This window comes from Notolabrus celidotus, chromosome 4, assembly GCF_009762535.1.
Source record: "Notolabrus celidotus isolate fNotCel1 chromosome 4, fNotCel1.pri, whole genome shotgun sequence".
Lineage (NCBI taxonomy): Eukaryota > Metazoa > Chordata > Actinopteri > Labriformes > Labridae > Notolabrus > Notolabrus celidotus.
Window position 1 is genome coordinate 17,376,218 of NC_048275.1, and position 23,525 is coordinate 17,399,742.

Genomic DNA, 23,525 nt, shown 5'->3' on the forward strand with positions numbered 1-23,525 from the left:
CAAATCACAACACATTCATTTCTCTCTGTTTTATATTTATTGTTCGAGTTATGTTTCAGACAGTTTGTGAATGTGTAAATGTGTAAAGACGCACTCAGACTCTAACCAGATGTCTACAGTGTTGGGTTAACTCGTATGATTTCATCCTGCAGCAGCTCCAGACACCAACCTTGTACCTGCTAATGTGCAGGAGTGTGGCCTTAACAGCCTTTGAGAGTTTTTTCCACTCACACTCCTAAGTGTATGATTTTTGTACTGAACTTTTGAGTTTTTTCAGACATCCATAGTGCATATCAGTTCACTGGCTGAACAAACACAGTGTAGACACTGATGGAGGACTTGCAGCAGCGTCTGTTCAGCTGCTGATACGCTATGTTTTGGTTTACTGAAAAGAGGCTGCAAGTCTTCTAAACAAACATACAGGTGAGCCATCAAACAGCTGAAAGGTCTCAGACTTAAAATGTCTGGGTAGGGCCATCATGTATCACAGATTCAGAATTTCAGTGCCAGAATATTTATAATTTCATCAGCACCGCATGGAGCCCACTGTTTCTGAATAATAAAAAAAAGAGCATCCGTCCTTGTGAGAGCACTCTGCTTAAAGCAATATTCTTAAAAAAATCTCATCAAATATATGTCTGACCTATCATTACAATCTTGACCATCTGAAAGTGGTATTTACAAGCGTAAAGACAAAAGAGCAACAAAGTGCGCAAAAGAAGAGACAGAAATCTGGAAGAATAAAGCTGATGAGACGGGTTGATGTGTACAAACAACAAAGATTCCACCCACATCCTGGTTTGTGAGCATTCGAAGGAAAGCAGAATCATTTTTTTGTTTGTTCTACTCCCTTCATTATCTTTTCTTTTTAAAGCCTGAAAACTTTGAGTAGCAGTCAGTAATTGTGCAACATGTTAGTATTTCTATAATGAGTTATTTCATGTTTGTGTCTTCTTGTCAAAGCCCTGACAATTTGGTTTCGTGAAGCACTAAATTGCCTTGAAAAATAAAGCTTTGAACTATTGATTCATTCCATTCTTCATTTCTTTTGGGTATGCTTTGAATTATTAGGTAGACTGTGGCTTAGCAGACAGACTAACGGCATACTCTGGGGCTGTTATGAGAGTGGTTTTTTTGTTGAATTATTTTGAGTAAAATTCATAATAAAGTGCTATTTCTCTGGAAACCTTTTGAATCTGTGTTTGAATGTATGGAAACATCTGCTGCTGGAGCTGTGGAGTGACAGAAATATGTAAAACAGTGCCATAAAAAGGCGTAATCAATAATTGTTCGAAAGACAAGAGTAATCAATATCAGGAAATGTAAAAAACGATTAGTAAGTTAATTAATGACACAGTGGAAACAATTTCATTAAAAATGTAACCAATTAAAAACAAACTATGTAATGCTAATAACTGAATTGAACTTGTCTTAGTTTGACAGAGATAGTTTTAACTGTGTGATTATATTGTACTACATTAGAGTGATCTGTTCCCGTTGTCATATCCAATTCCTGTGCATAATCATGTCTCGTATCTCCAAAAGCTCTATTGGATAACATTTCTAAAGCCAGACCAACAGAAGGATCCTGAAATATGCCAAAACAAGATATAATAGGGGTATATGACCATGCATTCGCAGTTAATTGGAGGAGTGGGATTTATATTTGTGTACACAATGTGAAAAAGTATCCTTTCAAGGCTTTATTGTGCAGAAAAATAAAGCAGTTCTGGTATACTTTGTGCTTTTGTGCATCGTGTGCTCATTTTGCTGCTGAACCTATTCACAGTTTTATGTATCTGGTCCCTGAGGTCTGGATATTTCCCTCCCAGCAGTTGGTCTCACAGAGAAAAACACTTTCTCCCTGAGGCAGAATGATAAAATGACTCTAATGCACTCCTAATGTTTCTATAATGTGCCAGTTATGTTATCTACTGCCTTACAATGAAGTTAGCTTTACCTGTGATTATTTTTGTGGTTCGCAGGATATCCTGAACAACCTGGACCCCCAAGGGAACGGAGAATTGGAAGACGATGACCTCATGCTGGATGTAGACCTCCCTGAGGATGGACTGCTTGGTCAGCGCACATACACACACACACACACACACACACACACACACACACACACACACACACACACACACACACACACACACACACACACACACACACACACACACACACACACACACACACACACACACACGCACGCACGCACATTACATTTAATGTAACAGCACTTTTTCTACACTGGATTCAAATGTGTAAGGTTATTCTAAGGCCATGACAAATGCTTCAGTTTCATTGGCTGGAGGCTGTCCATTATTTTCCTATAAGCGGACACCTCGGGAAACCGTCCTGATCATAATTGTAAATTAATGTTACCAAGGTCTAAGCATACTATTTCCAGAAAAATCCTCTTATGGCATATAATGACTTGAATAAATTGAATCCTGCCTTGCCTCGGGGTGCAGATGTTTTTTTCCTCTGCGACATCCATTAAAAGCTTTTAATGGACACATTCTTGTCCGTTATTTGTGCTATTTTTTAATATTTGTTTGCTGAAGAGATATTAAATTACAGCTTTGTCACAGTCACACAAACAGCCAGGCAGCTGACTTGAAGCCAGCTGTCTGCCTCTGTTTATATGAACACCCTGTGCGTTTGGTACCAGAGTTTACGTTTGATTGGCTTGACAACAGCAGTGATGTGATAGCATGATTAGCTTAATAGCTTTTCTGTTTCACATTCAACCACCCACTCATCTTGATAACGTATCTGTTGAAGCGTTGTGAGTTTTCACTGTCATTTGTTCTCATTTCGTAAAAGCAATCAATTACCAATCAGCAAAACGGCTTCTTTGTAGGCGTTTAAGGTAATCAGGTCACATGATTTCCACATAATGATAATGTTGACAAGGTTATTATGGACTCATCAGGTAGTGAGCCGCAAACATAAGAAGGGGGAGGACGAGAGAGAGACAGGAGGAAAAAAGGGTGAGAGGAATGTTGACCTCACCTGTCATGAAATAAAATGAATTCTCGGAAGTGAATTTTTCTCTTGTCAGTCAGGGAAGCAGCCCTATCAAAGTACCAGTCATGGCTAATGTGTTTGAGGTAATGTGATGACTGACCCTGACAAGCTTGGTATGAAGAAACAAACACCTCATCATGTAAAACACAAAGGGCCCATTTGCTTTTGTGTGCACATGTGAACACAGTTTTACTTTACAAAGCAGCAGTCTAATGCGACATTCCTGCGGCAACATCCCCAAATTTATGGAGGCCATAATGTTCAGTTATCATTGTAAGGATTTTAGAGAGGTGTTGTTTAACTTTATGGTCATTTTGTGGGCTGTATCACTTTATCAATCTGTTTCACTCTCAGATGTTTTTTTTAATATTTAGTCAACCCTGATTGATAAAAACTGCAGCTGTCTAAAGGACCATAAAGTTGAATCAACACTCAGATATTGAACATTACAACCATCATAAAAGAGGAGTTTACCTCATGGCTTTTGCTTAGGCAGCATTAGTTTTAGCTGGGTGTAGGTAATAAACTTTCAGGTGGGTATACATTAGTGAGGCAGGTTTACACCACTGATGTAATTCTTCAGTGTGTAAACATTGATCTCCTTGTTTCTGAGAGAGGCAGACAGAGAGATTGAGGGAGGGGAATGTTCACACCAGAGGAATGTGAATTGGACTCTCGTTCCTTCCTACTCCTTTTTTGGGAAGCGGCCATATTTTTAGCTCTCTATGTCATGGCTGGAGTAAGTGTCACGAGGGGCAGAGTGAAAGCAAGATGCGACAGAGTGTCCAGTTAGACCCAGCCCACAAGGCAGGCCCTGAGACATGGGATACGGAAGGGTGTTTCCTTCCTTCCTTCCAAAGACACCCTGACACTGCCACAAAGCAGGAAGAAAGTAAGGGGAGAAGAAGAGTAGAAAAAAAGAGGAGGAGTAGAAGGGGCCTCATGTAACATTTTCATCCAGTTGTCAGTCCCCCGTGACGGGGAAAGAGGCCCCAGTTTTTCTCCCATGCCTGCCTCAGCTGGTGACTCTTTAGCTTGGAAACAAACCAGCCACCTCAGCTGCTCTCCCACCACAGTCATCTCTCCCCAGTTCCAGTTCCTAGGGAGTATCCACAAAAACAAGGCTGTCAACAAAGACAGACCCAGGCAGTGTTGGAGCTGGGAACTCACTCTGGCCCCTTTAACTGCTCACCAGCTGACTGGACAAGGGATCATTTCTCTCCGCTCTCTGGCTGAGCTGCTCTTTCTTTAAGGATGTACTTTTTCAAGTTGGAATGTAACTTTTTAGAGGACTTCTCTTGAGGTGAAAGGAGTTATTGGAAGCACTCATGTTTCCTGGAATGTAACAGTTCAGCTTCTGTGCCATATGTTGACTCTGAGGGTAAAGTATTTGAACCACTTCTGCTGCATGCCCCAGATTGGGTCTCTTCTTTTACCTCTTTATTTCTCTTTTTCCCCCTTTCCTTTCATTCCAAAGACTATCCGGCATATAAAAGTCAAGGGTCCTTTTGATTTCCGGAAGGGTCGCGCTCTGTTAGTTGTCAATTGTGCTGCTGTCCTGGTTCATTTCACAGCTATATGCTATTGAGTGTCGCCAAATACTGTGTCCTTTTACCTCCTTGAAAATGAAATGGCCCGTCACTGTGTGTGAGCCTGTGTTTGCATTTAAAGGATGCAGAAGCTGAGAGAAATCGGGAATGAGATGTATCAGATCATGATTTATATGCAGATACTTCAGATATGTCTGGAATACACACAGCAGTATTCATTACCGCAAGATATGAAATATTGATTCATCGTTTTTCTATTTTCTGTGTGAACCTTAGAGTGTTGGCAGACGGCAGGCAGAGAAAAATAGGAAAAATATTGTAACCTTTGGAAAATACTGTTCATCTTCAACCACAAGAATGCATTTGGCTTCCTCAAAGAAATCACATCAGAAACAGAAGTGAGGTTTTCATCCTCTATACTGCCTATAGTATATCCCAAAGACTGGCTTTAAAAACTTCAGGATTGAAAGCATTGTGCACAGACTCCCTAACTTCCATCCTCTCTGTTTCAGACATTTAGTTTCTTCACTTTGGCTTACTGTATATTTCTTTCTCTGTAGACCTTGACAGGATGTCCCACATTGAGCGCTCAGAGAGGGCCGGTCGGCAGGGACAGCGTCGTAAACACCACCGATGGAGTGGACCAGAACACTTCCACAATGACAGCAGGTTAGTTAGGCATTAAATATGAAAAATGGTGCCAGCAAAGCAAACACCACCTTTTTTTTCTGTCTGTTTACCCCCTGTGACTGTTTCTCTCTCTGGCTATGTGTCTCTGTCTCAGGGCCAATGTCTTTCAGCACTATGATGGTCACAAGGCATCAAGAATCTCTTCACAGTCAGTTCCCTCTGAAGACAGGCAGCAGAGCTACGTGTCGGCACTGGATGAAATCACTCTCAGACATATGAGTCAGGACTGCAGCTCCCTGAAGAACCAGCTGCTCAGGCTCAAAACATTACTGCAGGTTTGGCCCATATTTGCAAAGACATGTGAATCACTGTAAACCTGCATGCTTGCATGTACCAACACTTGCACATAATTGCAGCCCAGGACTACCACACAGAGAATGTATGTGCACATAAATAAACACAGTCACATAAAAACCAACATGTTTTCATTATGCATGGATCTTTAGATGCTTTAGTCATTATTCTACTTCTGTAGCATCACTTTTTGAGCATGAACCATGCATGTCATGTCGCAGCCCCATGCGTTTATTTTTGCCTAATAATGAGGACACATCAGAGATAGTTGTTCAGCTACTGGCTCAACACCAGACCTCTTTAGAGCTGGCTGATTTTGTTGCCCCAAACCAAAACAAAAGTAAAAAACAGGACAAAAATGCAATTACTGCAGACTGACAGGGCTTCATATTGGTTTTGCTGGAGGGTTAGTCGAAATCATTTCCTAAATCTTACCAACATACACTTCATCACTGTTCTCAGGTGTGCAGTTGGAGGGAAATATCTGAAATTATAGTTATGTATGTTTAATTTAATGGATTTGTTGAATTCTGTCAAAACTTGGTGCTGCTGCACTCTGCATAGATCCTTTACACACAAAGATACAGATGTTTCTAAGTAAAGTGCAGCCTGCTTATAATGTGCACTATCATATTTGTGTTGCCAATTTCCCTGCACATTATGTGACTCATGTTGTGCTAAGCACTTGAATATTGGCCTGCATAACATGACATATTTGTGCTTTGGTGAAACTAATCATGTAATAGATCTTTCTCTGTCAGCTTGAGATAAACATTCAGTCAGAATAAGAGAGTGATAGGTGAGAAGAAGCTGGAAATAAAGGATGTCAGCTATAGAAATGTGCACCTACATAAGAGACGAACGCATCAAACCCACACTCATTCAGAGCACACAACCCAATCTAGGAAATTGCTCAAATGCACAGAGCGCAAGCACTTCACTCTGTATGCTCTGCAATATACAATTATCTTGAATGCCTTTACTAGATTTACCCTCCATAGCATAGAAAGCGAAATTTGCTGTTGTGTTTAAATCAGATCTCTTTCAGATGTTTTCATTGTGCTCACTGCAATTAGCCAAACAATTTGGCTGCATAGCTCCAGGTGGGAAATATTTTGTTAGCTCATTTGTAACTTGGTTCTTATTTATGTGTGTTTTTTTGGTATTATGTTGAGCTCTAGGCGCTGTTTGTACAATGAGCCTCCAGCCATCCAAGGCGACTGTGTTAAAACATGCTGGTTCTGACTGATGTTGTCTACCTGACTTGAATTAGTAGCAGGTGGAAATGTTTTATTCAAATGTATTTTTAAGTAGTTGAGACAAAATTAAGAATGTCCACACAATTATAAATTTAGAAAAAAAATCCCAACGTCTTGTGATTACATCTTAATGATGTCTTCTTGTTGGTAAAGGATTTCAGAAGCTGTAATACACATTTCTATACCTGGTTTCTGAATGTAATAATCTAATAACTATGACTGGATTTTTTTTCATTTCACAGAGTTCAGTTAGTCTTTTTATTAAATATTCTGTATGAACAAGGTGAAAGCTGCTTTGAGTGCTGCACTTAATTATAAATCATATGAAGGGATGTATTTGAAGAAGCAAATAGATTTAATGTTCAAGAATTCTGCCTCAGGTCTCTAACACTGGTGGCCAGTTCATGGTCAGCTGTGTCTTTGTGCTAAAAGCAAACCTTTTTCTATCGTAGTGAAATTTACTTTTCACTCCTGCCTGAGGCATTTGTCATTGATTTTGCTCTCAATGTTCTCTGTGTCTACGTGTATGCCTGCTCCTTTGTGCGGGTGTGTTTGTGTGTTTGTGTGTTTGTGTGTTTGTGTGTGTGTGTGTGTGTGTGTGTGTGTGTGTGTGTGTGTGTGTGTGTGTGTGCTTGTGTGTGTGTGTGTGTGTTTGCGTTTGCCTCTAGCTGGAGGATACTGACTCTCCAGCTGAAGTTCCTGAGGACATTGAAGACAATACCACTGCAACACAAGTATGAAACTTTACCTTAGCTTTACAGTGATGATTGATTGGTTGTGTGTATGTGGGTGTGATCGTCCACTATAACTTACACCATACTGTACGTGTGTGTGTGTGTGTGTTCTCAGTTGGGGGAGCTGATTAAGGAAGTACAGGTGCTCAGAGAGGAGCTGAGGAGTCGAGACAAGACCATCGCTCAGCTCACACTGCAGTGCCAACAACTACAACAACAGCATCAGCAGGAACAAATGGTCAGTACTTGTGAACAGGACTCACACACAAAAAACTAGGGGTACTTTATGTTTTACTCTAGGGAAATAGAGATACAGCATTTGTCATTCAGCTTTTATGTCTGAGACTCTGCTAAAAATGAAACTTCTGCAAGTGCTGGATCAAAAAAACAAAACAAGGCGAAAGTCACACAATAGATCTTCACGGTGCTACCAGCTCAGTGAAACAGCCAGCAAATATTACTATTATCAAACTAGTTTAATGATGACTGGTGAAGGTCTCTGTTTGAACAAAAAAATGACAGTATTAAATTAATTTGGCTGAAAAACATCGTTACAGCATGCAGATCTTTTGTCTGGTTTTGACTCTAACAGAAGTTATGCACCTTAAGTGTTTTATTGAGCCACAGCCCATTAATTTGTTGCTGCTGGTGTCTATTGTTTGAAGTTTTAAAAGCTCTAAGTAAAGAAAAGTAAGTAAATAAGAAGTCTTTAATTAGACATTAGACATAGACGGGGTCATGGCTGAAGGGTTTGGAAACTTTTGAGAATCACAGCTTTACATAGAAGAGGCGCAAATTAAACACATTTATGAAAAAGTATCTTGATAAGTTACGAAAACTGTAGATGTAGACATCTGAGGAAGGCAAATGAGGCATACATCCAATTAGTGCTGTATATACAGTGCAGACAGATAAACAACAATAAGGCAGTTAGGTTTAAGAGAAACAGGATGACAATGTTAGACTTGATCATTTTAAACATGCTTTAAAAATACTGTACAATGTTGATCAGACAAGACATAGAAAAAGGACGCACATGTCCGCTTTGGTCTTTATGATACTTTGACAAAAAGTGCTGCAGGTCTTTCATCAGTGAGCTCCTGTGTAGTAAAGATAGCAGCTTTCTGTTTGTGAGGAATCGATGAGGTTGGAAACATGGTATACATTTTTAGAGACACTTAACTTACATTACTGTGCCTATGAAAGAAGTCATAGATATGATGGAGAGGCTGGTATATGAAAGGGATTGAAGGATCAAGGCTTATACAGGGAGCATGCCCCTCAAAGGCTGTAATGAGTCCAGTGCTTATATGTACGAGTGTGTGTTTTTATTGCCTTTCAGGTGCTGCTAACACGTAGCTTCTCCTATGGTTGTCCAGTACTTTGAGACTGATGCTCTTCACAGATCTGAAATACATGTCAGGGCTTACATTGTACTTTGTTCTATTGTTTACATAGATTCTTGTCTGATCTAACAAAATAAAAGCATGAAAAGGAAAGGGAAAAGAGAACAAAGGAAGGGGGTTTCAATCTGTGTAATAACCCTGTGCTTCAAGGCAAATGAAGAAAAAGGGCGATCGATAAAAAACACCATGTAGAAGGCAAGTTGTACACCTCTCAGCTTCCTGGAAGTCAGTAAAGACATACTGTAGTTCCCTTCATCTTAGGAGAGAGATTTGAGTTTCTACTCTGCGGCTAATACTGCCTTCCAACAACCTCCCATTCTGTTTGCTTTAAGTTGGCTCCATCTCCACTCTAACATTCATTAGTGTCTCGACATAGCCCCCTTGTTAGCCAAACAACCGTGTGCTTCTCTGACATTATTCAAATCCTTGCTGTATTGAGAAATACCAAAATGTCAAAGGGAGGCCTGTCCTCCAGCCTCCCTGCTGCATAATGTCTCTCCAATTAGAATTAGCACCCACCCACAGGAGGTTCTCCGGTCCCGCAAAAATATTGTTGCACTCTCGCCCTCGACAAGCACAGAGAGTCAAAAAAAAGTGCCAGGACATGTTTTCAGATCTGAGGCTGACATTAATGAGTGTAGAGACTCACAGAGGGGAAGACTTTGTGGGACGTAAGAAAGAAGATAAGGAGAAAAACAGCGTTTTTTTTACTCAGCTGGCTCTGCGTTGAAGCACTACGTGGGCACCCAGAGTTAGGTTAGAGGAATGCAGAGGAAGGTTTTTGTTCCCATGGCCTGTAATGTCCCTGCAGCTCAGGACTGCATAACAATGAGGATCAAAAAACAAACACATTTAGTTTCGCTGCAAGAGAATAAAAATTAGAACAATACAAGTCATCTGATTCATGTGATATCTGGGATTTAAAAAGTTCTGTTTGTACTAAAATCAATTAGAAGATGATATTACAGTTGGTAAAGAGTCAGGTAAACAAAGAGGAAAGGGAAGCGTTACAGAAAAATCGCTGAGAGACAGAAGGGAGAGAACACTTGACTGAGTTGAACATAATGGAGTAATGAGAAAACAATACACGAGCTGTGTGTGTGGCAGAGGAAAAGTCCAAGTTATAGGCAGTGTGCGTGTTTGTGTTTGGGGCTGTGAGGAGAGAATGGAAAAGAAAATGAAGTAATGGAAGAGAAAAATAGTGGCGCTATCAAAGGGAGAAAACTGATTTTTCCGTCTTCCTTGACAGAATGCAGTTTGGGATGCTGCTTCCACCACTGTCGAGGCAGACTGCTCATGATTATGCGCTCTGCTTGTTTGAGCTTTATTGAAGTTTTCGCCAAGGCTGGCAAAAAGAACCAATTTCTGTCAGATTCTGCTTTCGGCCCTGGCAGCCAAGTACAAGTTGCTCTGCTATAAGAGGGAATGCAGGAGATTTAGAGCTGAATTCTAAATAAAAGGCTCATCATTAGCTGCTCTGACGTTCCAGTTAAATATTAGATTGAGTTAATAGTTCGAGGAAGGGTTATAAGTTAAACGTAGTCGTCAGCCAAAGTTGATTTACCAGATGAAGAAGGAGGCAGTATCGAGCAGACGTGTGCTTTTCAGTAAATGTCAGCTAGTTTAATTTACCCCTGAATCATTAAATCCTCATGTAAAGGTGATTTTAGCATTTTACTACCTGGGCTGGATTCTCTCTGATTTAGCCATCACTGCCTGTTAGTTCATATTTAAACCTGCGTGGTACTCTCTTATTTTCTTCATATCCAGTTAAGAGTGAAGCTACAGGCTAGTTTTTCATCCAGGGTGACGAGACCAGCATGAATTTGAAACAGGTGAATGAAGTTTCTCTTATTCATTCATTGTTTCCCTCTCAGCCTGCTCAAGGTCGACAGTTCAGGTGTCAGTGCCACCACCAGAGGGCTCCCTCTTCGCTGCGGCAGAGTGACAGACAGATGGACAAACGTATGCAGAATCACTATGACAAGGCCACCCAGACGTACTGGAGACCAGCAAGCCATGCTGTGAGTCCAAACAAACACAACCCCCTTTCTCTGACCGGGGCTTTTTTTCAAGCTTTTTTCTTGCCTGACAGGGTTTCTAAAATCTGAAACTTGTGGAGCATGAAATGTTTGTCTTTCACCTTTTTTTTTTCTGCAACCATGAAGAAGTTATGATGTCAAGTCACGTATCGACACGCTGGTGCACACAAGCTGTATTTTGCTGAGTCATTCTTCTTAATTTAGTTGTAAACTTTCCCGTCTTTCCTACCTTGCTTATCTCTTGCCTACCTTGTCAGAGCTGCTTCAAGACTGTCCTCTCTTTGGAATACAGATTATGAGGTTGTCAGTAAGCTTGTCTTACACTTAATATCCACACCTAACTCCAAACAGAGACTGGGGTAAGTACTGGAGTGACACGGAAAGAAGAGGTGTACAGGGGATGTGTGGGAGGAAAAGAGAGGAGGTAGACGGAGCAGACACAAGGAGAGAAAAGGTGGGAGATGGGTGGATTTGTGTTCAACGTGTTCAGTATCATGCCATAATAGCGTGCTGTGTGGCAGCCAAGTATTGATTCAATGGCAGGAGTGCCACAGGCAGGGTGCCTGGTAAACACTCCCCTAATTGACCTGCTCTCAGCTCCAAGCACTCTCACACTCGCAGAGAGGTAGACCCAAGCTGTACGAGGAGATTACAGAGAGAAAGGAATAGGAATAAAGAAATGATACCTTAGGGAGGCCTGGTTTTATTCATATCATTATGTTAATACATGTGACAAATGAAGACTGGCCAGTAGGGTCTCTCAAATGTGTTGAAAAGGTGTCAAAATGAAATTTGAATGGAGCACACGTCTGCAGAGGACATACTAACCACAAAATAAAGTAGGCTTCCTAACGACAGCCGGCCCCTGCTTACCACAAGACCATATGGTTTATCAGTTGCTACGGCAACCAGCAAAGCAAGGCTGCTCCTCTATGAGAATCATCTCCATGGAGGGAACATCTACCTGTGACCCCTTGTACCTGCTGTATAATAACACACTAAAACATAAAAAGCACTAATACTCTTTCTCTCTATGTCTATATCCTCTCCTCTTTTTTCAGACTACTTTTCTTCCTGCTTTTTTCCCCCCTTACTTCTCTGCTCCAACACCAGAGTCGAGGCTATTTCCTGCACTCTGTTCAGCAGCCCTGTGAGCACAAACACATTATGTTAGCTACCTTTTACTTTGCAGGGCATGCAGTTTCTCTGCTGTGGGTTTCTTTGTTTTCAGATTTTGACAAGCCAACAAGAGAAGAGAGCAGCAGGTAAACAAATAACAAAGAGAAAAGAGGGCTGTTTTTTTTTTTCCTCTGTTTTTCCTACTTTTAGATGCTATCAAAGCTGCTGGTGTCGCTCTGACAGGTTTAGCACCCACAGCAAGCTCAGGTTCACAGTGTATCGCATACAATGCTGCACTACAATCTTTCACCTTTTTTTCATCTTCTTGAGTCTACCTTTCCAGAGATGCTCTCTCTAACCCTTGCCATTTTATGCACAATTGTTATCATTCTTTTCCCCACTAGCACATTCTTTAAATCTGTCTCCCTTCATCTAACTTTTTAGTACTTTCTCCCCAACACATATAAACTCAGACACACTCAAATTCATAACCTAGTGTCATCTTTTATAGTTTCCTTCCTCCCTCTTGCTCTCTGAAATGCCCTTTTTCTGTTGATTTTCCTCTTCTCTGACATTTAAAATGCCGCTATATCAGAGCACTGGAGTGCCTCTTGCCCTCTGATAGTATTTTTGTGCTGAATGGATCAGCCAAGAATAATTTTGATGTCAGAGGCCAGAAGCTGTAATCTTTTTATTTCCTTTCTTGTGTGTTAGCTTTAATGCTGCTGTCTTGCTTCCTTATCAGTCGCCCTGAGGGTAAACTTTGCTCACTGACACTGGGAGGTCTAGGGGTGAGTTCCTGGCTGAGCCCTGCCAACAACTTCAACATGAACTTCAGAGGGAAATCTTCCTGTGTAGTGAACTCAGATTAGGAGCATTGAAAAGAGGACGCTTGTGACCTTTGACCCTCGAACATTCAAGGAAATTTAACTCTTGTTGTGCTGTTTAAAATGCACAAAGCTAAAATATTCCCTTTCACTCTTATCTGTTTTAACTCTGGAACAAAAGCACTGTGGCTTCTCGCTCTATAGGCTGCTTTTACATTCTTCTCTCTGGAGACCAGGGTTGTTCTTATCTCCTAGAGTCTCCACAGTCTGTAGGAAGGCTTTGGCAACATATCCATACCAACTGCTTTGGGCATCAGCTCCTACAGCTTTCTCATTTTAATCTGCTTCCAATTCAATTTGAGTCCTGAAGCATGCTCAGATAATGAAAGCCTCACGATATTGTTTATGTCTGCCAGTGCTCAAGATGAAGATGTATATATAGGGTGCATTTGTTGCAGTAAGATGCATATGTAGTGTGACAGAAGAAAACACTTACTCCTTGTAGAAAAATTATCATTTTGAATAGATCCCCAGAGCAATCACAGCAGCATTAAAGTTTTCTTTGCCTCTTCGGCCTTTCACAACAAATAAACATGAGCAGAACAATTTAAGTAATTTCAGTCGTAGGAATAGAAAACCACGCTGCCTGGGTGTGTGTATCTTTTCATGTTTCGGTTTTGTGTGTGTGTGTGTGTGTGTGTGTGTGTGTGTGTGTGTGTGTGTGTGTGTGTGTGTGTGTGTGTGTGTGTGTGTGTGTGTGTGTGTGTGTGTGTGTGTGTGTGTGTGTGTGTGTGTGTGTGTGTGTGTGGGAGACCCTGATTATGTGCGTGCGTGCCAGTGGGATGTGCCACATGTATCTTTTGTACTGAAGTGCAGGGCACACTCAGTGTGACTGAACAATGAGTTCAGCAGACTGAGGACTGGGGAGCCGACCTTCTTAATAACCCAGATAAACAAACAAAAACAGATGAGCTGGAGCGGCGCAACAATGGCAACACAATAGGCAGTGTTTCATCAGTGGCAGACAGAGAAGATAATTACAGCTCCCCTCCTACTCCCTATTTGCCTTTTAAAACATCCTCTTTTTCTCCTTCTTCTCACTCCTCCCTCCCTCCCTCCCTCCCTCCCTCCCTCCCTCCCTCCCCATCTTTTTATCACTCATGCTCCTCCACTATGCTATTTTTTCTTTCTTTTCCTCTTGCTCCAGTGATTCTTTCTCTCCTTGTGGTTTGGTCTCTTTTTCTTTGATATAACCTCCCTTCATCTTACCTCAGCTGTAATTAGATCAATTTGCTGCCAAGGAAGGAGAGAAAGAGAGAAAAGAAGGAGAAAAAGAGAGGACAGGGAGGAGGGAGTAAGAGGGATTGAAGGTTAGTGATCGGTGTTAAGCTGTCCGTTGAAAGAACAAGTTTTCCACTCTCAGATCCCGACTTTACCTCTCCACCCTCATCCCCTCTGTCTGCCCCCTTGCATCACACACACACTGTCACACACTCACCCACACATGCACACTCATTAACACACAACGCACAGCAGAGTGATCTTGGACAGGTGAGGATTTAATCGCTAAAGTCAGTGAAATGAGACATTGCGATTAGACTTGAGGTATTAGGTGTATTGGACCAGGAGGAGCTCTGTGAAGTGGATTAGGGGATTCAAGCAGGGAGAGGCCGTTTTAGGGGCACAGTATCCCGGTCTCTCCTAAACACTGTTGTTATTTGACGAAAAGGTTGCAGAATAGAAAAAAAAGAACAACTTTTACTTGACTTTTAAATTCTCGTCCTACTTTGCCAAGTTTCACCATCTGCTGTTGGGGCTCTGCACAGACGAAGTAGCTTAACGAATCCTGAGAGTCCATTTTATTTCGAGATGGGCCTCTAGTGAACAAACTGCCACTACCATTACTGGTATGGCTTCTATTTCTATGGAGAATGATAATTCAAACACAGCTGTTCTATTTCATTTTTTATTCATTATTGTACTTTCCCTTTATTCCTTATTATTTCTTTGCCAAGTTCCACCCTGTTTAAACTTAATAAACACCCCCTTTTTATGAAAAAAGAAAACAACTAAAAGAGCTCCTTTTTCTTTAGTCTGTTGAAGTCACGATTGTGTTCTGTAATGACTGGTTACTCTTCAATCACACTAATAAAGGTTATACGAGACACAAGTGAAATTAAGGAGAATGTTCTGATTATCCTTTTGTGAAAGGATAGAAACAACTATTTTTACAGGGACTTCATTTTGAAATGCTTTAGAATCATTTAAATTTTGAAGTCTTGAACTTCAAGTTAATTTTAGTTCCTGAATTCTGACTACCGCTTGTTAAGGAGCTAGTTAGATACGTGGGTGTTTCAGGCTATTTGACCCAGACTGGGCAGCAACTAACAACCAGTATGAGCCTTGATGGCACCAATAAGAAATGGAACTTTCCTTCCTCTGGTGAACAGTCGGATAATTTGAAACTGAGCTCCCACTATCAGGCACTGAGCTCAGGGTCTCTGTGTGAGTTTTGTTGAAATTGTTCGAATATAAAAACTTTCATACTTCCCAATTTTTGTCTCACTGCCCTCATGAAGCTCTGTCAGCCCTTCATTGGAGAGCCTCTACAATGAAAAACTGTAAAAACTGACAGGCTAAGTTGCCGCGGAGTTCTAATAAAGCTGCCAGACTCTGACAGAATTATCCGAGAGCCCTCCAACATGCCCTCTTGTTCTCATCGTCTAAGGTTTTCCTCTCTGTAAATGGCGCCTCGACGGGAGGCCTCCGCTCAGACGTCCTGCTGAAACAGATGTTGATGCTGAGGGAAGGACATGGACGAGAGCAGATCAGGGAAACTCATTCCTCCCTTCCTCCAGCAGTCGCACCAGGAGGGCTCTGAAATAGCCTGGGCTGGTCCTGCTGGGAACTTACTACCTTCCCCTTCTTGTTTTCTCTCAGCTACTTTCTGGTTTTCTTCATCCCCTTTTACAGATTCTCTCCTTTATATTAGAACCCCATTTGAGCGGCTGTTCTCTCCACACAGCTGAGGGGGGAAAAAGTAGCATTTGATAAGGTTTTGGTCTTTCTGTGTGCTCATCGTGATGGCCCTGCTGCCCCTTCACTTTGCCTCCCCAGTGGGGGTCTTGTATCTTTGAATTGCCTAACGTGAAGATTGGTTTGGTGTCAAGAAAAGGGCTTGTATTCTTTCAGGTTCATGTTTGTGTACACAGGTAGATGCTGAAGAAATTCATAGGCAACTGAAGGCAGCAAAATGAGAAGGTTGAACATTTAGAGAACAGATCAAATATATTATTTGTGTTGAAAAGACACACAAGACAAGTAAAGATTCATCCTAGATCTTTATTGAAATGCAGAGTTTAAACACCTTTTCCTGAAACTAAATATAATGTATGTATTTGTCATCAAAGCAAATACTGTGAAAAACAAGACATTTGAACTTAATTAATATATGTAACACCAATACTGAAAATACTTTTATTTCCCACACAGTTCATAGAACATAAACACAACTTCAAAGTGATGGTTGGAGAAACTTCTGTTAGTTCACCTGTGAGGACTGTTTACCTCTCTGTAGTTATCTATAATTGATTAAAGGCGAGCTGTGGAGATGCTTCATAATGCATAATGATTCTATTTTCATACAAAAAGTACACCGCTATACATAGAAAGAATAAACTACAGTGGCTCAGGCAGAAACAGTGCCCATGTAGTTTTTATTTTATTGGATGGGTATTATGTTTTGTCAAACGAGGCAAGGACATATTGTCCTGGGTCCTAAATAAGTAAATCAACACATTACAATGGCAGGACGTGTCTGGAAACTCATGTTTTCATTCAGTGTTCAAATACTATTAAGAACAGCAAAGTGCAGTGATAGGTTGAAACACATGTACGTGTATAACTAGATGTTTTGACATTTTATACCTCACTGACACACCACTGGTCTAGTTATCCCAAACTTGTGATCTACAGCCAGGCATCTGAAAGAAGAGTGCAGTCATGTGCTCATAATATGCAGGTTAAAGCCACAGGAAATCAATATTACTCAGGGAATAACGCCTCCATACTGACTTCAAACCACATGTTTACTTAATCCAACCATCTGTGTGAGCATGTTTGTAAAGATACAGGAATATATCATTTGAGTGGTGGGAGCATGTTTGACCATGTTGATGTGACAAAGAATCATCAATCATTAAAAAAGCTTCCCATTTTGACACATTTATTATAAGGATGACCTTTATTTATGTCGCACTATTTTTGATTAAGTTACAAAATGCTTCACGAACAACTTGAAATACATAAAAAAGAAAAAAAGAAAAGAAAGAAAAAAATTGTAAGACTTTCCTCAGATATAATTTGAATTCATTGTGCAGCTAAAAACAGATTAAATCATGGCACATTTCTTGAAATTCTTGTCGAGCTCATAATTCTGACTGGTTGCAGAAATATGCAGTGAATTTTTCTATTTTGGGGAATTGTGTTGCCTTTAAAAAACACAGACTTGGGGTTCAATATTTCACTCAGTGGAAACATCAATGAACAAAAGAGAAAATTAAACAGTGTGGGAGGAGATGGATTTTTTCGACCATATTTGGCAGTAGAATAGAAGTAGTGTTGCCATTACGGGCTTTATTTCCCTCTGTTACATGTATTGATATTTACGAATAGAACAGATGGATGTGTATGAGTCTCTGTGTGTCGGTATACATGTGCATGTCTGCCTGTGCGCTGTCTGTGCTTTCGTTAACAATGTGTGCTTTAATGCCAGTGAGTGTGTGTTCTGTATTAACATGCTTCTTGTGTGCGTGTGGGGGTATGTCATGCCTTTTGTCCTTTGTGTTTCTCTCTGCGTAGGGTGTGCTCCCCACCCCACTGCTGTCCCCATGGCAGGCACAGCACCAGGGCTTGACCCGTACCAGCATGCCCCAGCGCAGACAGAGTGAGTCACTAACATCTTTTGCTGCCTCTTCTGCATCTTTTTTATAACACAACATTTCAAAGGGGTTGCTAGATAGCATGAGGTAGTGTAGCTTTCCCTCTTATTCAAACAGTATAAACTATGGAGATGTGTTCCACTTTGCAGCATTCATGGGACTATTTAGGTAATTTGTTTGCTTTAAGATTCACTTGGAGCATAGCCTAACTCTTTGTCCCTTTACAATTAATTAACTTAACTCTCTTTTCTGCTTACCCACCATAGTATCAGTATCCTTACATTCCCCCTTTAAATGCTTGTACACAATAAATGAGCCATTTGTTAATTAAGCATAAACACAAGATACTTGTGTCCTAAAAATAAGGATAAAGGCTGATTTATACTTCTGCGTCGAATCGACGGTGTAGCCTACGCTGGGGGTCCACGTAGCTGACGTGCACCTCCTCCAAAATGTAACTACCTGCAGAATCGACGTGGACCGCAAGCCCTGTGATTGGTCCGCTCGGCGGCATTGTGTTTCCCACATTTACAGCACTTCCAGTATCCTGGACATCGGCCGCACATCGGCCGTGTATTTGATATCCTCCCCTCTATTCTTCATGTAATCATGTCTGTATGATAAACAGCAACATGTATCAGCTGTAGATTAACATAACACGCTCTGAATCGCTGTGGAAAAGTAAACAGAGATTGTAGCGGGGCCGGATAGCTGCGCGACACGGACACATTGACGCACAAGTATGTGGTGCTCATGTTCGCGTCAGCCCCTGCTGCATAGAAGTATAAATCAGCCTTAAGTGCTCAGTGAAGACCCCCGGTGAAAAGCCTGTTTGGCTAGCTGGGTCAAGCTGTACGCTCCACCTTCACCTACTCCATCATTGTCTTGAAGGAAGAGAGCAAAGAAGAGAACAGGGATGTCAGAGCCAGGGTGAGAAGCCTGCTCTGACGTAAGCTCACCTCTGCCTGATTAAACTGTACGCTCCACCTCCCCTATCAACATAAACGTATCATCATTTGTAGTAGACGTAGAAGTGTGTTAGGTGAATGATATGTGTAAATGTGTAATGATATAATATTATTTATGATTTAAATAATCAATAGAACTACAACCTGATCTTATCCAGGGACACTCAAAAGCAGTCAAATAAACAACCCTTTCCTGCATTTTGCACGCGTGTGACTCACTGAAAATCTTTGAGAGAGATAGAAGTGCATAAATAATGACAGCGCAATCACAACAAGCCTGCCTATCTCAGAGAATCACACAAACAAAGCTTTTGCCCCACAGTGTAACGTGAAGGTAGCTATCAGGGGAGGCAGATAGAGAGAATGATGACAAGTAAATAGACTTCAGCAGAGGCACATTTGTGAGAGAGTGCAGAGCGAAAAAATGAAGAAGGGAACCCAGGAATTGTTCCTGTGATATCTATCCCAGCGGGGCTCAGTTTTGTATCAACAGGGAAGGTGAAAAATGCAACACAGGTGTCTTTTTGTTTGTGTATCTCTTGTTATTTCACTATCAAGCACTCTAGTGTTTGTCAACAATTTAGTCAACTATGTGAGTAAAGCTCAGAGTTTAGTTAAAAGTGTACTTTTTCCTCACAGTGGAAGAGAAAGAACAGTAGGAGGAAGAGGTTATGATACTGAAGCCTACTGGAACATAATTGGAATTGTATGCCGTGGTATTTATAGAATGGAAAGCATGGGATGGGACCCTTTCATGATTTGACCACCCACTGGGAGTTGCTGTAAACAAACCAGCACAGTGTTGTTGCTGAATTAAAGCTCTCCAGAATAGAAAACAGACACTAAGGACTTGGACTCTTAACACTTCCTGCTTAATTGATGCACTACTTATATTTAACATAACTGTTTTCTTTATTGGACTCATGTCTGCGTTTTCTTGCAAACATGCTTTTTTATATCTGCTTTTTAAAATAACACAACCTCAACAAAAAGAACACATCCCAGGTTTGTATCCTCTAATTTTCCTTCCTTTACTCCTGTATCTCTCTGTCCTCTAACCCTTCATTCTCTTCATCTCATTTCTTCGGACCATTGCTCACAGAGACTCTCAAATGTTCTCTCTCTACCTTTTGCCTCCTCACAATCAATGCCTATTGCAAGCAGTGGAGCACCTAGTGGTGTACTTCTATGACACAGCGTGGTACAGTAACACTCTCTTAACATGAAGTCGATATGAAGCCCCACACTCCTGCACGCTGGGCTGTGGTTTTGGCGTCACGTGGCATGACAGAAGCATGCTTTTGGACGTGTGCGTTTGCATGCATTTGGATTTCAGTTGATTTTGAGTCTCATGAATCTTTACTCTGATCTTCTTTTAAAGACTGCACTTCATTGACGTCTTCTTATGTATGTGTGTTTGATTTCAGTGTCTGGTGCTTTTGTTTTACTCCGTTTGAGTCATGTTTTTTTATTATTTCCATACCATCAGATTAAGTGTATAAGAATTGATATGCATGTGGTGGTAAATCTCTCTGTGTGGATTTATGGTTTTATGTTTTATTCATCAAACGGTCATTTTATTATTGAGTTGTTTGCCTTGAAGGATTTTGTTTTGAAAGGAGCATTTGAGATTGCCCCTCTGCTATTGGACATGAATGCATATTGCCGTCCTGCTTAGTCGTCCTCATTCCAACTCCCCTTTTCTGAAGCATTTAAGCTAAGCATGCCAAAGACAAATCTGTGGAATCATGCATCCTCTTCTGTCGCGTTCTCTTCAGCTTAAATTTCTCGTAAAAACAATTCCCACTTTTATTAAATGATCCCATGAAATCTAATCCAGGCCTTGAAAATAGAGAGCCACCATATTGCCACTCTCATCTGCGTACATTCCGCAATCACATTGTCTTCCTGCAGACATAATGAGGATCGTTCACACCCTCGTTCAGGTTCTCAAATGTTGTGTTTCTGATCACACAGTCATCCTTCAGAGTGAGAGAGGCTGATGATGAGATTAGTAGTTTGGAGCTCTGACATCTGCCAGGTGTTTGTAATTGCTGTGTTTCCTGGTTATACTTTGTGTAGAAGTGATTGCTACCAATAGTGAGCTGAGACATTTACTTCCCAGCGATGCAAAGAAGAGCTCAGAATGATTGCAGCTAATTATTAGTATCTGTAGCTGACAGCTGTTGATATGAATAATTGTTACTGAGACAATATTGTTGTTAACACGTCACTCACTGACAGCTGGGCTAGCTTAAAGTACATGCATTTGTGGTAAGCCTTGTTATCATAGCTATCAAATACACCAGTATTCTTACTGTAAATTACATTACTGCTCAGGATTCTCTACTTAAGTAGAAGTATGTGGGGAGTTTTGAGAGGCTTACTTCATCAGAAGTCAACTTTCTGATGACTTTTTGTTGATCTAATTTCACACCTGTAATTTGTTAGTCAGAACAAAGTTCTTTATTTAGTTTTGAACTCTGAGTCACAGGGAATCATGGTAATGAGACACTGTACGTCAGAGCTAAGAAAGGGCTTAATAACATGCTCATGATTTGAGTGGCAGACTAATCACAGCTATTGTAAGAAGCAGAAATGTGTCCTATTTAGGAGGGTTCTTTTTTTTTTAAAGCCATCCTCTGAACTCCCAAAACAGTATTTCCTTACTTGAACAGAAATTCAACAAAATCCTGATTGTGAGACGAGGACATGTTTTTAAAGGAGGCCAGTGGACGCAGTGTGGCAGGGCACCAGGAGATGGAGCTGTGGCCTCGAACATCCACTCCCCCCCTCTCAGCACTAATGACTGATGGTGAAAACAGGCAAAGCAGCATGACCTGCACAGCTAAATATATTCACATCATCTTCGACCGTTTCTTTCACAGCCTCCATGCTCCTGCTAAAAGGGAGTTTTGTGTAAACGCTGATGTTTTGTGTTCTTCCTTGATGAAAGAAAACAAATCTTTTGACATGTGATGGTAGAAACGGACTGTGCTGTCAGAAGCATGCCTCACAGAATGAGTCTCAAACCGACATAAGCAATAGTATCAAGGGCTTTTATGGATGTGGAGTTTATAAGCTATGCAGAAAATGTTCTTGTATACTGAATAATATACAGTTAAATATTGACTTTAATTTCAGATGTGAGCAACTCAAACCCTTTCTGCGGGTTGTTTGGACTAATAATGAGAGTTAATCTTGTATTCTGGTGCTTATCTGGAAATGCAATCCAATAGTTGTTTTAAAAAAGTTATCTTTTGGCATCATTTATCATCTTGGCTTGCGGTAGTACACAGTGTGAGAACAAACTTGTGCATCCCTTCTTTAAAATCGGTGCTTTAAGCAGGAAAATAGATCCAATTTGTGATTCATTCAATTCCAAACAAAGACTAGAGACACAAAATGAACACTCGTACAATCTGAGCCTATTGAAACTAGATACAAACATCCACTTCTCTGAAATAACACAGATTGTGTTGACCCTTGTAAAGTGTTGATTCGACTCATATGATGCTTTAGTATTTTTTTTTCGGTCATGAGTAGTTCTCCAGCGCGTACATCGGACACCATGAGTGATACTCAAACAGTGTTTAATGCAGGGATGTAGTAGGATTGCATCAGGTGTTCATGCTTTTTGTGTTTATACCGGGTACAGAATGTCCCCCAGTGGAGGACGACACCACGGTTGGTCTGCGTTTCATGCTGTTAACCGCTCAGCACGCTCTTATGTTGGCACCAGGCATGGTAGTGCTCGGTTTGAATGTTTTGAAGCCTCTCTGCTAACAGCGATCACACAATGACTCAAAGACTTCAGTAGATTCCAGGCGCTCACATGGCAAGGTTATTCTCCTCTGCTTGTTTTTAAGTGCTGAATCAGGGCTTCCTCTGTGACTTTGCCTCTCCAATTCTTGGAATAGTTCAGGCGGCAGGCGGCGGGAACAGGCTTTGATATTAAAGAGTAAATAAACAAGTCAAAGAGAGGCAGAGTTTTTCAAATGGATTTATGGTGCAGATTTTTTCTCTGCAGCTGCAAAATATTCAAAAGCCCTGATTCGACAGGGATCAAAGAGGCTAAAAAAAGGAAACTTTTAAAAACGAGCGAATCCTAAAACATGATAAAAGCAAGTCCTGCCCCATCAAAACCCTTACTTCAACTGTTTTATACAATTCTGTAAAAATATTGATATATCTCTTCTTTCTCTCTTTTCAGCCTCAAATACTACAGCCCTCCAGCCCCTGCCTCAGCGAGCACCTCCACCAGGGAAAACTAGTAAAACCTCCCCACACAGAGGGCCGCAGTGACTTCACACAGAGCAGATCAGAAGAAGCAACACAGATAGACGCTGACCGTCCTCTTGAAGAACTTATGGTGGACATGTCCGGGCCAGCAGACCCAGACGAGTTGAGTCATCCGCTCAGCACCCACCAGCACTGCCTAGACTCTGAGGCACCACAGGGGGTAACCAACAGAGACAGTCCAGTAACAGCAGCCCAGTCTGCAGCACAGCATGAGCAAAGAGCTCCCACTGTGAAACTGCAGAACTCTATCACTCCCAAACCTGCTGCTAGTTCGACGTGCCCTCGCATGCTGCAGCCTCCTCGCCTTCACAAGCGCATGTCTCTCCCTGCGCTCAAGCCAGGGGGCGCTGGCAGCTCG

The 23,525-nt window shown here is 41.2% G+C and overlaps 1 protein-coding gene across 2 annotated transcripts in view; it reads left to right on the forward strand.

The window, feature by feature from the left end:
- Positions 1-23,525, forward strand: part of ccser2a (coiled-coil serine-rich protein 2a) — a 55,784-nt gene that overhangs the window by 31,687 nt on the left and 572 nt on the right. The window contains exons 4-11 of one of the 2 annotated variants that reach the window (XM_034682670.1): positions 1,986-2,079; positions 5,147-5,255; positions 5,371-5,551; positions 7,498-7,563; positions 7,679-7,801; positions 10,847-10,993; positions 17,818-17,902; positions 23,079-23,525. The exon at positions 23,079-23,525 is cut by the window's right edge and continues 572 nt beyond it. In XM_034682670.1, coding sequence (XP_034538561.1) covers positions 1,986-2,079; positions 5,147-5,255; positions 5,371-5,551; positions 7,498-7,563; positions 7,679-7,801; positions 10,847-10,993; positions 17,818-17,902; positions 23,079-23,170 — 897 coding nt within the window. In that variant the 3' untranslated portion in view covers positions 23,171-23,525. The remainder of the gene's footprint in view (positions 1-1,985; positions 2,080-5,146; positions 5,256-5,370; positions 5,552-7,497; positions 7,564-7,678; positions 7,802-10,846; positions 10,994-17,817; positions 17,903-23,078) is intronic. The other variant, XM_034682669.1, reaches the window with a different exon arrangement.